The sequence below is a fragment of the Staurois parvus genome, unplaced genomic scaffold (assembly GCF_062004578.1).
Source record: "Staurois parvus isolate SC_StPar_1 unplaced genomic scaffold, SC_StPar_1.0 ptg000712l, whole genome shotgun sequence".
NCBI lineage: Eukaryota > Metazoa > Chordata > Amphibia > Anura > Ranidae > Staurois > Staurois parvus.
The window spans coordinates 48255-61767 of record NW_028318508.1 but is presented as its reverse complement, the minus strand read 5'-3'; the positions used below and the strand labels follow the sequence as shown (position 1 = coordinate 61767).

The 13513-nt window shown below is 40.6% G+C and overlaps 1 protein-coding gene across 2 annotated transcripts in view; it reads left to right on the top strand.

Annotated features, from left to right (window-relative positions):
- Positions 1-13513, top strand: part of ITIH5 (inter-alpha-trypsin inhibitor heavy chain 5) — a 111439-nt gene that overhangs the window by 72677 nt on the left and 25249 nt on the right. For both annotated transcript variants that reach the window (XM_089653427.1, XM_089653426.1), the window contains exons 8-9: positions 2768-2939; positions 5241-5550. In XM_089653427.1, the coding sequence (XP_089509553.1) occupies positions 2768-2939; positions 5241-5550 (482 nt within the window). The remainder of the gene's footprint in view (positions 1-2767; positions 2940-5240; positions 5551-13513) is intronic.

Here is a 13513-nt window from a genome sequence, read left to right as displayed (position 1 = left end):
GCTGGAAAATAAGCATCACTGCCCATAAGAAATTAAATTAGAATCGACCATGGAGAAGAAAGAGAGAACATAATCTACCATACCAGAAGGAAAATAAAGCAGCTGGGTAAAGAGAAAAAGAAAGCAGCTGAGCAGGCAAAGAAAAAGTCAGAGCATGCCAGTTGTGTAGAATTACCATAGCCAACAACCATAAGTGTTGTGCTTGGATTTCTGACACTTGCTAGACTGAAAATGCAAGAACAAATATTATGGTCTTGGAACCTGGGACTAAGGTTGTCCAGCTTATATTTAGATATTACTCTAGTATGACATAACAATATTATGGTACAACAAAAGCACTAACCTGAAAATGTAAAAACGTGCTACATATATACCTGGAAACTTTTTTTTAAATCAGTGGGTCTGAGAATGGGGGTAGACAAAGGGCGGAGCAGGGGGTGCTGCACCAAGACTTATGTAATGGTTGCAGCATAGTGCCAATGGTTGTGGTGCAGAGGAGAAACTATAAGTTTCATAGTGGTGCACATACTGTCGTGCTGTAAAATACAGGGCTAACACTGGCAAAAGAAGAAGTGCCTCCATCATATGTGTGATTAAATAAAAATGTCCCTACATTGGTATCAGTAGGAGGAAAAAATTTAGCTGTGTTGATATCAGTGGGAGGAAAAAATGTTGCTGTGTTGGTGGGATGAAAAGAAGGAGAACTGGAAGGCTGTGGGACTCTGTGGGGTCCATTTAACTAAGAGGTCCTGTGTGGCTCTATGAGAGGGAGGGTGGCCAAAGGACTCTGAGGGAGGTAGGATGGCTAAGAGTCTCTTAGGATGCTTTTACAGAGGTTCCAGGGTTGTGTATTCACAGTTCAGACCTTATTCTGAGCTCAAGTGCTATCCCAAGTGCTATCCCAGGAGGGAAAACAGCTTAATTTTATCTCTAGTCATGTAATTTGTCACATGACTAGGGGAAAAAGGACAGTCCACCCTCACTCCCCAGTGGGCACCCATGCTGAGAAAGATGCCTGTGTTCTAAGCAGGCGCCCCCTCTCACTGCTCTCTTCCACTCACAGTAGGCTGCTCTCAGCAGCTATACTGGGCAATGCTCTGTTTGACAGGATTGAAGCTGCAGTCACTCATATCAATACGCAAGAAGCCAGAAAACGAATTACAGACAGAATTGACCCTAGCCAAAAAGCCAGAATCTTCAGATACATGCCAGCAAGTTCCCAAGTATGAGCATATGCAATTTGAAATATGAAATACTAACACTTTTAACAAAATTGGATTCAATAATGAGTATGTCCTGTATCGTGTCATGGAATAGCCAGGGTCATCAACAGTCGGGCAGCACGGTACAGAATCAGAAGGAAAAACCAAGGTCAGGAGCAGAGCCGAAGTCAGGAACCAGTATCAATCAGGAGAACAATCAGAGTCAGGTGAGGAACAAGCTGGGTCAGCAACAAAGGAATCACACAGGAACAAGCAGGACACGGGGGAGCTGAAGACCAGTCAGCACTCAACATGAGCAGAGACACTCCATAAATAGGCCGTCTGGTGCCAATCTTCGCCGTGCGTGTGCACGTGTGCATGCGTGTGCAACCGGCAATTCTCCTGCGGGAATTCCTATGCGCATTTCCGATAGCGATTCGTCTGAAATCCCTTACAGCAGCACGCAAAACTGCAATAGTGTGAACTGAGCCTAACATTATAGGTAAACAGTATTGGTAAAGCGATCAAACGTTTCTCAAAACACAGAGGCAATTTCCTGCTCAGACCAATTAGAATTATTAGGGGGTAATATACAAATTCACGCTCTGCAGAGAACACCTAACCTAAACAATATTTTTAAGTAGGAGTTTAGTAAGGGATAGTAGCAAATCATCATGGAAATGAAAACATCACCTAATCTATTTGTAAAATGATGCATAAAAGGTTTCCATTTATGTTGGTGGAAATGTTTGCATATTTATGAATCAGCTTGATTAAATTTTTCCATTACATTTTACCATATTTTGACAGCAGTGAAATAAATTCAGCAAGATCTATTTTGCATAATTCATTTTGACAATTTTTAAAGACATTTTTTAGATTCATTTACTAACCTAAACCTGGAATCCATTATTTTAAGTGAAAAAAATATGAATTGGATAAAAGTAGCATCATTATTTCTCCATTAAATTTTATTGGTTTGTTTGGTGACTTGTCATTGGCATCACAAGGCAGGCTGAAAAGTTAAGACCCCAAAATTTGGGATTCTAATATGACATGAAGTTACTATATGATGATGTCAGACTAGCATGTTAGGGGTGTTGGGGGCCTCAGCTTTTCTGCCTGGTATGAATTACACTTGGCACTTCTGCTTTTGTTATGTTGACTGTTCATATATGCAGATCTATTATACTATTCATGACCGATGTACTGTGAACAGTGACTTCTCACTGGGGCAATGTGTATGATGTCTAATGTTTCTAATGTACTACAAACTATTTTATGAATACAAGCATTAATAAACATTGATTATTGTGGGTGTGCTTGTCATTTTTTTCATGTTTAACTGCATTTTCTACCCATAAATTAGCCTGTAGCTTTCCCATGTACCAGTATTTTCAAATATATGTTAACTTACATTCCTGTTTTCAACAAAATACTAAATGCAAATTACATTACCTTTCTTTGATAAGCTATTATGGCTTAGGGCTGGGGCCTAATCCTTTTATAGTTTAATATATATGTATATTACTAGAAATGTTGCTCAACAAATCAATTCTTTGCAGACACAAGATGCTTTATTTACTATTCTTCGGGACTTGAGACCAGATGATCATTTCAATATAATTGGGTTCTCCAGCAAAATAAAAGTTTGGCAACAAAACCAACTTGTGAAAGTTTCTCCAAACAACATTCGAGATGCAAAAAAGTTCATATATGGCTTGTCACCTACAGGAGGTAATGAAAATAAAATGAGCATGGTATGAGTTTTATAAGATGCATATTCAACCTTAAAAGGCAAAATATGCATGATAATTGCTTGTGTTATATTGATGATTTGAGCCTATTGACAGCTGTTAAGGGCTTTCCTATTGGCTGGTGCTTGATGATAGTGTGTTGGCAAACATTTTGCAGTTGATTGAGATACACTATTTTCATTGTAACAATGATCCCCTTTTTAAACCACTTAAGCTCTATATTGATTTCTCACAACCTGGTAACAAGCTGTGTCTCAATTTGTTATAAATTGGAAAGAAAAATAAAACATAGCACCCTGGCTGTTGTATTGAGGGATTTTAGAAATTAAATATTTCAAAACACTCTGTTGTTCTATGTATATTATGAAATATATTCAACAACAAAATAAACAAAATATACATTTCAAAACAGTTGTTCAATTAATTAATATAAAAAAAAAACTATTAACAGGTATCTGAGTTTAACAAGTAAAAAGTAAAGTGATATTAAAGACAGATTTGGAGAAAAAAAATAACAAATATGTCATACTTACCTGCTCTGTACAGTGGTTTTGCACAGAGCAGCCTCTCTTCTTAGGTTTTCCGCCAGTGTTTCTGGCCCTCCCTCCTGCCGAGTGCCCCGATAGCAAGCTGCTTGCTATAGGGAACCCCAGCAGAATCGCTCCCAAGCCTCTACTCTGTGTGTCCATTCACACACTAGCATGGCTTGGTCCCAACCCCCTCTCTCTCCTCATTGGCTCACTTGCTGTGATTGACAGTAGCAGGAGCCAATACGGGAGCACCAGATGGACAGTTGTTATCCATTTATAATGCTAATAATGTATATTATTTAACCAATTATAGTCAATTGGCATATTAGGAATATTAGGCAGATTAGTAAGCATGCACTGTAGGGCATCAATTCAGCCTTTGGAGTATATCAGATATATTCTACAATCCCCTGTCACGCTATATGTTTCCCCTCACACACCACCATAGGTCCACATTGTTAGTTCAATAGCTGTGGCTTCAGTTTGTGCAGAGGATCTGTTGACATTGGCTCTGTCTTCAATATTCTGATGTAACTGACAGCTAAGATATGATTGTTTCATTGCAATGGACAAATATTGTAAATTGTGGTAGCTCATGCAGGTGACAGGCTTTTCCTGTCATCTGCTCTATGGTACATTTTCAGTGGCAGAAACCTGCAATGTGTGAAAATCAATCAATTAATCAATAAATAAATACATATTTTTAACTAACCTGTGATTGCCTAGTTTACATCTTCCCCTTCTTACTTTAGCTAGATTTTTTTCTGTTTGAATGCTAACATTTTTTTGCATCTTCTCTTTCATTTCATTTTGATCTGTGGAACATAAAATGCATAAAGTGTAAAACATGTCTTGATAAATTATTTCACCAAGCTTTGTACCTGAAATATAACTTTAGTGTGATGATTAACATCACACTAAATGCCAAAATTACGAGTTACAAAATAACATTTGTTTTAAATATAGAATTGAATAAGGCTTTGAGGACAATACCACCAAAACAGTCGTGTCTCCAAAGAAATAACACACATTTCACTTTAATACAGTATCTTAGCTAATGTTATTGTTACATCCCTGGCACACTATTTAAGATTTGAAAATTCCATCCATGTGATATAAACAGCTGCAAGACCTGAAGAGGTTTAACCCTGTATTGATTATTCTAAATTATATTATTCTAAATCCACAAGGAATCTTAAACTAGGTATAGATTTCTTGAATTTCAGCTATTCCTGCTACACCACCCAGCTAGACAAAAGTCGATCCAAAAATTAACTGAGCTGCTGTGTGCAAAATTAGAGGCTGAAGGGTGATTGCATCCTATCAGATACAGTCACTGTTTGGCAGCGGTTCTGCATTCATGCATTGGTGGGTGACACAGCTACCGAATACAAGAGCCAGTAGTGAACATTTCTTCATCTATATTGTTCAGCGTGTATCGGAGAATTGATTAATAGGAATATCTTGTTCAACTGTGTATGGTTTGCTTTAAAAAACTAAGCATCTACTAGACACCAATTATCAAATTGTGTCACAGTAATGAATGTTACAGTTATTAACATGTAGAATGTACTACGAGTGCAACCAAGTGACACTAGTGGTCCAAGACATTTAATTGTCTCTTTTTCTTCACTATAAAGGATGATGCTTTTATTCTCAGAGCTCATAAAATGCATTGATACAATAGAAAAACAGTTGACCCTGGTATGCTGCTGTATTGGATTATAAAATGAAATATTTGTTATTTTCAGGTACAAATATAAATGGAGGTATCCAGGCTGCCACCAGCCTCCTCAACAATTATTTAGTTAATATGGACAAGCATGAAAAAACTGTGTCACTGATAATATTCTTGACTGATGGAAGACCAACCCTTGGGGAAGTCCAGTCTAGTAATATCTTAATTAATGCCAAGAATGCCATCAGGGAAAAGTTTTGCCTATTCAGCATCGGCATTGGCAATGATGTTGATTTCCAACTGCTAGAAAAATTGTCTCTGGAAAACTGTGGCATGATGCGCCGGGTCACTGAAGACGATGATGCAGCTATTCAGCTGAAAGGGTATGTAATTTACTGCTTCCACATCATGTGTAAGAGATCCCTTTAAAACTAGAATGCTTTTGTTTTGACTGCACAAGGAAAGTTTCCACGTATATATAACTTGTATTATAAACCTACATACTGATTTGATAACAAGTTTGCTAAATAGTCTTCTGCCCCAAGCACTGCTAAACTGTGGTTAATTTAAAATCATAACCTATTTCAGAGAAACAAAAACTAATTTTAATGAGTAACTTTTGCAAGCACTTGTATCTAAAACAGTAAGATGTTACCCTGGTGTAATTTCAAAAAAATTTAAACTTAAGTGAAAAATAAATGATTAGATGTTTTTAAGGAAAAGGTGTCATGGCTGGTTGCAAGGTTTTTTTTTAAATGTTAGGTGAGCCTGTCCCAGGTCTGTCCTCATTAACATGCAATGCAAGAAACCTAGCCTCTAAAACTTTAACCCTTTGTTAGGATAGAGAATGTTCAAATTAAGTTCAAAATTAAAAATAGAGATCTGCCTATACAGTACAGACAGGGTTAATTATGGCAAACACAGTTGCCCAGTCTCCTCAAAAAAAGAGAGCAGTACTTAGGATGTTTTCCTTGCTGGAGAGTCCAGAATAAAGCATCCAAAAAGGTAAGCTGCAATTTTAAAATACTTTTTTAAATTATGCTTTATAAATGGAGATATGTAACAAATATACAGTAGGTGTTATCCCAATTTGGCTGCAAAAGTGGAAATACACTTTAATGCAGGAGAGTTGTAAGTTTAGATCAGCTTATTTGCATATTAAATGACCTTTGAGCTTTAGAAACCAACAAAAACTGATTTTTTAAATTATATTTAATATGATTAGCTTTGTTATACGAAAGTATAGAAATTAGATTTGATTGGATTGGACTGTAGTTTTTATATTTTCTGTTAACCTAATTAATTTTAAGTAAACACAAGGTGACAAGTCATAATGCTGTGTAGCTTACCACTTCATGGACCTATAATATATAACAAGGGTCTCCAAACTTTCTAAACAAAGTGCCAGTTTACTGTCCTTCAAACTTTGGGAGGGCTGGATTGTAGAAAATGTTTTGGTGTCATTGGGAGTAAACAGTGTCCCATCTTTGGTGTCAGTGGGAGAAATAGTGTCCCATTGTTTGTGTCAGTGGGAGGAATAAAATGCCCTATTGTTGGTGTCAGTGGGAGAAATAGTGCCCCATTGTTGGTGTCAGTGGGAGGAATAGTGCCCCATCGTTGGTGTCAGAGGGAGGAATAGTGCCCCATCGTTGGTGTCAGAGGGAGGAATAGTGCCCCATCGTTGGTGTCAGTGGGAGGAAAAGTGCTTCATCATTGGTGCCAGTGGGAGGAATAGTGCCCCATCATTGGTATCTGTGAAAGAAATAGTGCCCCATTGTAGGTGTCAGTGGGAGGAATAATAGTGCCCCATCATTGGTATCTGTGAGAGAAATAGTGCCCCATCATTGGTGTCAGTGGGAGGAATAGTGTCCCATTGTTGGTGTCAGAGGGAGGAATAGTGCCCCATCGTTGGTGTCAGGGGGAGGAAAAGTGCTTCATCATTGGTGCCAGTGGGAGGAATAGTGCCCCATCATTGGTATCTGTGAAAGAAATAGTGCCCCATTGTAGGTGTCAGTGGGAGGAATAGTGCCCCATCATTGGTATCTGTGAGAGAAATAGTGCCCCATCATTGTTGTCAGTGGGAGGAATAGTGTCCCATTGTTGGTGTCAGAGGGAGGAATAGTGCCCCATCGTTGGTGTCAGAGGGAGGAATAGTGCCCCGTCGTTGGTGTCAGGGGGAGGAAAAGTGCTTCATCGTTGGTGCCATTGGGAGGAATAGTGCCCCATCATTGGTATCTGTGAGAGAAATAGTGCCCCATTGTAGGTGTCCGTGGCGGAAACATAAAAGCAAGCAAAGGGCCACAGTTTTCTTCTGTTCTCATTGGCACTTTCTTCTCATTTTGATCTCACACTATTTAGACTTTCAGTTTAAGGTTTTTCCTAACAAAATGGTGGCAATTGTAATGAAAGAAATCCTCTAAGTTCTCAAATAATTCTAAATGAGTCTCATATCTCCTTTAAATTTCCTTTTGCCTGGTCCTTTACTTTAGCTGAGCTTTACTTCTATCTGTCTGTAATATTGTTCTCTTTGTCATTTCTCTTTCTCTGTATCTTCCTCTTTATTTCTTCCTGTTGACCCCCATGGTATCATGATGGGCTTTAATACCCTGTTGGAGCAATCATTGTTCGTTGGGTAATAATACCCATGGTCATTATATCCTGTCCTGTTACTCAGCACCAACCTAGCCTCGTTTATATACATGTTTGTGCAGTGGCAGGAATGATGAGTCCCTTTTGATTTTAATCTAATTAATTATATCAATATAACTAGTGAAAGACTTAAGACACAATGACTTTAGAACAAAAATGGTACAATCCGTGTTTGTTTAGCTGGGGCTAGGTTATGCAGTAAGCTATGCAAGCTGTGACTTTACCAACAGGAACTTTTTTAAGTTTATTTTTTCTTGTTCAGTTCCCACTTTAATGTCTTGTTCCAGGAGCTGTACTGACCCCAGTATATAAATTGGCTCTTTTTAAAGAAATCTTAGTATTATTTCTGGAAGCTTTTCTTCTACCCATACACTTAAAAGGCCGAAGGGAATACAGCTGCAAAGGAATCTAATTTAAGTCCTTTTTTTAAACATTATTTGGAAATACTGCTGTTACTTGTATACTCCTGTTCATTATGCTACACATATATATTAATATAAAGCAGCTGTTCCCCCTTAATTAAATAAGTTGGTCAGTTTTATGAGTTAGCCCTTTCACATGGGCTTTCTTTTCAGGTCCGCCTGTCCCTTTTTCAGGTGGACCTGATCAGAAGCTCCATGTAGGCCTATGGGCAGGCTGATGTAAGCTGACGTATGTCAGGTTACACCCCCTATGCCTGAGTCCATCCAGAATGGCTATAGACTGCATCCTTTTCCATTTTTCCAGATGTAAACATGACGGATCAGAGTTAGCCTGATGCGAGTGGACACAGGTCCATTTACATTCAGCCGCACATATAGCCATTACAGGTCCATGCCTGTGTAAATGTGGGCATGGATGTAAAAAAAACTGACAATCATCCCATGCAGCTCAGATTCAGCAGAGGATCTGCTCATAGATCCCCTGCTGAATAGACCAGAGCAGAGCCATGTGAAAGGGCTCTTAAAGTGGAACATTACCCATAACAAATTAATAAAAAATAATGTTCTTTAGCAAGAAATATACATTCCACATTAATAATTATGCTACCAAAATTAGTGTGTGCTGTATATTGCCTTCAGTATATCTGTTTAGTCAAACAGGCTGAACTGCTGTAATACTGACACTCAGTGGCTGAATGTCTCCTTGCTATGGGAACTCTGCCATACTGAAGTTTCTATCTGCCAAACCCAGCTCTGATGAAGAAAGGAGCACCTTAGAAATGCGTTAGCTTTTATCTCCCCTTTGGATTGACCTGTAACCCTGTGTGGATTATGGTTAATGTATGCCTGTTTTATCGCTACTCTTGTGAGTATATTTCTTAAATAAAATAATTCATTGTTTATTGAGGTAATGCGCAAGGTATGTGCGCTCTTTCTTTTATCCCCTTCCACAGGTGTTCCCAAACACCATCCTGTGGGCTGGATAAGGCCCAGCAAAGCCAATTATCCCGTCTGCCAGGCCAGCCAAAAAAAAAAAAACAAAAACAAATCAGGGCAAAAAAAACAAATCAGGGCAAAAAAAAAATCAGGGGGAAAAAAAAAACCCAGCGCCAGCCGGCGCTGGGTGCAGCAGAGGAGCAATGGGAGAGCACACCAGGCATCAGGTACAGTGAATTGCGGTGTCCAGTGTATCAGAGTACAGTGCGTTCTAGTGTACAGTGCATTGCGGTGTCCAGTGCATTTTGGTGTCAAGTGCACTACAGTGTACAGTGCATTTTAGTGTCCAGTGCGTTACAGAGTACAGTGCATTGCGGTGTCCAGTGCGTTACAGCGTACAGTGCATTGCGGTGTCCAGTGCATTACAGAGTACAGTGCACTGCGGTGTACAGTGCATTGTAGTGTCCAGTGCGTTACAGTGTACATTGCATTGTGGTGTCCAGTGCGTTACAGTGTACAGTGCATTGCGCTGTCCAGTGCGTTACAGTGTACAGTACACTGTGGTGTCCAGTGCGTTACAGAGTACAGTGCACTGCGGTGTACAGTACATTGTAGTGTCCAGTGCGTTACAGTGTACAGTGCATTGTGGTGTCCAGTGCGTTACAGTGTACAGTGCATTATGGTGTCCAGTGTGTTACAGTGTACAGTGCATTGTGGTGTCCAGTGCGTTACAGAGTACAGTGCACTATGGTGTCCAGTGCGTTACAGAGTACAATGCATTGCAGTGTCCAGAACATTAGTGTACAGTGCATTGCGATGTCCAGTGCGTTAGTGCACATTGCATTGTGGTGTCCAGTGTGTTACAGTGTACAGTGCATTGCGGTGTCCACTACGTTACAGAGTCCAGTGCATTGCGGTGTCCAGTGCGTTACAGAGTACAGTGCATTGCGGTGTCCAGTGCGTTACAGAGTACAGTGCATTGCGGTGTCCAGTGCGTTACAGTGTACAGTGCATTGTGGTGTCCAGTGCGTTACAGAGTACAGTGCACTATGGTGTCCAGTGCGTTACAGAGTAGAATGCATTGCAGTGTCCAGAGCATTAGTGTACAGTGCATTGCGGTGTCCAGTGCGTTACAGTGTACAGTGCATTGCGGTGTCCAGTGCGTTACAGAGTACAGTGCATTGCGGTGTCCAGTACGTTACAGAGTACAGTGCATTGCGATGTCCAGTGCGTTAGTGTACAGTGCATTGCGGTGTCCAGTGCATTACAGTGTACAGTGCATTGCGGTGTCCAGTACGTTACAGAGTACAGTGCATTGCGGTGTCCAGTACGTTACAGAGTACAGTGCATTGTGGTGTCCAGTGCGTTACAGAGTACAGTGGATTGTGAAGTCCAGTGCGTTACAGTGTACAGTGCATTGTGGTGTCCAGTGCGTTACAGTGTACAGTGCATTGCAGTGTCCAGTATGTTTAAGAGTACAGTGCATTGCGGTGTCCAGTGCGTTACAGCATACAGTGCATTGTGGTGTCCAGTGCGTTACAGCGTACAGTGCATTGTGGTGTCCAGTGTGTTACAGAGTACAGTGCATTGCGGTGTCCAGTGCGTTACAGCGTACAGTGCATTGCGCTGTCCAGTGCGTTACAGTGTATAGTACACTATGGTGTCCAGTGCGTTACAGAGTACAGTGCACTGTGGTGTACAGTGCATTGTAGTGTCCAGTGCGTTACAGTGTACAGTGCATTGTAGTGTCCAGTGCGTTACAGTGTACAGTGCATTGTAGTGTCCAGTGCGTTACAGTGTACAGTGCATTGTAGTGTCCAGTGCGTTACAGTGTACAGTGCATTGTAGTGTCCAGTGCGTTAAAGTGTACAGTGCATTGTGGTGTCCAGTGTGTTACAGTGTACAGTGCATTGCGCTATCCAGTGCGTTACAGTGTACAGTACACTGTGGTGTCCAGTGCGTTACAGAGTACAGTGCACTGCGGTGTACAGTACCTTGTAGTGTCCAGTGCGTTACAGTGTACAGTGCATTGTGGTGTCCAGTACGTTACAGTGTGCAGTGCATTGTGGTGTCCAGTGCGTTACAGAGTACAGTGCACTACAGTGTCCAGTGCGTTACAGAGTACAATGCATTGCAGTGTCCAGAGCATTAGTGTACAGTGCATTGCGATGTCCAGTGCGTTAGTGTGCAGTGCATTGCGGTTTCCAGTGCATTACAGTGTACAGTGCATTGCAGTGTCCAGTACGTTACAGAGTACAGTGCATTGCGGTGTCCAGTGCGTTACAGTGTACAGTGCATTGCGGTGTCCAGTGCGTTACAGTGTACAGTGCATTGCGGTGTCCAGTGCGTTACAGTGTACAGTGCATTGCGGTGTCCAGTACGTTACAGAGTACAGTGCACTACAGTGTCCAGTGCGTTACTGAGTAGAATGCATTGCAGTGTCCAGAGCATTAGTGTACAGTGCATTGCGATGTCCAGTGCGTTAGTGTACAGTGCATTGCGGTTTCCAGTGCATTACAGTGTATAGTGCATTGCGGTGTCCAGTACGTTACAGAGTACAGTGCATTGTGGTGTCCAGTGCGTTACAGTGTACAGTGCATTTTAAATATTGTATTGTGTTTTTCCTGTTTTTTTACACTATAAATAAGATATGTGCGGTGTACATAGGAATTTGTTCAAATTTTTTTCAAACTATCCCCCTGTCCTGAACTGTCTCCCTGTTTAAAACGTTTGAGGACCCCTGGTCTATAACTTCCCAAATAGGCACTTTGATCATGTGTGCATCCATTATCAATTGCAGTAATAAGCTCCAGCAGGGGCGGACTGACAACTCATGGGGCCCCCAGGCAATAGGGGACCATGGGGCCCCTGTGTCCTTGCCCAAACTCAAAAAAGCCTATCAAAAAGGTACCAGGGGCATCTCATGGGGCCCCCTACTGTCCCCGGTTCCTCGGGCAGTGCCCGAGTTTCCAAATGGTCATTCCGCCGCTGAACTCCAGCTACACTATATGGAACTAGGAGGATCATAAAACAGATTCATCCATTTAGTCCCTGCACGTGTGGCTGAAATAGACAGTGAAAGCCATTCACCAGTTTGTCAGTAATAAATACTGTCCTTATTGCCCCACAGCCACCAGAACAGAATCAAACAATGGAATAACAATACAGTAGTAATTTGCCAGTACATTTGAACCACTGCTATAGCTGCTAAATCTTGCAAAAAAGAGCGTCACCAACATTGCACCATTATTTACCATAATGGGCCTTAATGCTTCTATGCAGAATAGAAAGGGTACAAACATTTCTGGAAATAATTTTTTAGCAAAAGCAAATAACTGAGCAAGTGTGGTGATAAAATACACTTTTACCATAACCATCCATTGTAGGTATGTTACACGTAGATAATTATAGCAATCCCTTCATTACAAACAGCTGTAGTCACCCACTGCAAGTACAAAGTATGATCAAATTACTATGGTATGTAATGCTAATTTGAACATTGACTATGGAAATCCTCTAACATCATTTCTTCTTTTTTAGTATGTAATGTATCATACAAGGGTTTCTCGACTTACAGCAGGGCTGAGCTCCTGCAAGAGCCTGTGTAATTCAAATTTCACATAATTTAAACATTGGTCTCCCTCTGGATATGATAATAATTGCTGGAGCTGCGATCCAACTTGCATCATTTTGATGCTAACTACACCCCAGAACTCTGAACTGTGAGGCTTGTCATACACTAAATACATTAAAATAATCAGCTTAGAATCAAAATACCTATAACATACATTAAAAAATCCCAAAACAAATTGTATTAACCAGATACCTCAAAAGCATGAGACCCCATCACTGTACTTGGCATTCAGCATGTTGGTTGAGTCTAATATTCTACATCGGGGTCTCCAACTTTTCTAAACAAAAGGGCCCATTTACTGTCTTTTAGACATGGGGGGGGGCAAGAAAAGGGCCACATCCAGCCCCCAGTCCACAGTTTGGAGACCCCTGGTCTCCCTTTGGATATGATAGTAATTGCTGGAGCTGCAATCCAACTTGCATCATTTTGATGCTAACTACACCCCATAACTCTGAACTGTGAGGCTTCTCATACACTAAATACATTAAAATAATCAGCGTAGAATCAAAATAACTATAACATACATAAACAAACCAAAAATAAACTGTATTAAGCAAATAACTCAAAAGTATGAGATCATATCACTGTACTTGGCATTCAGCATGCAGAATGAGTCTAATATTCTACATTGGGGTCTCCAAACTTTCTAAACAAATGGCCCGATTTACTTTCTTTCAGACATGAGAGGGGGGCAAGCAAAGAGCC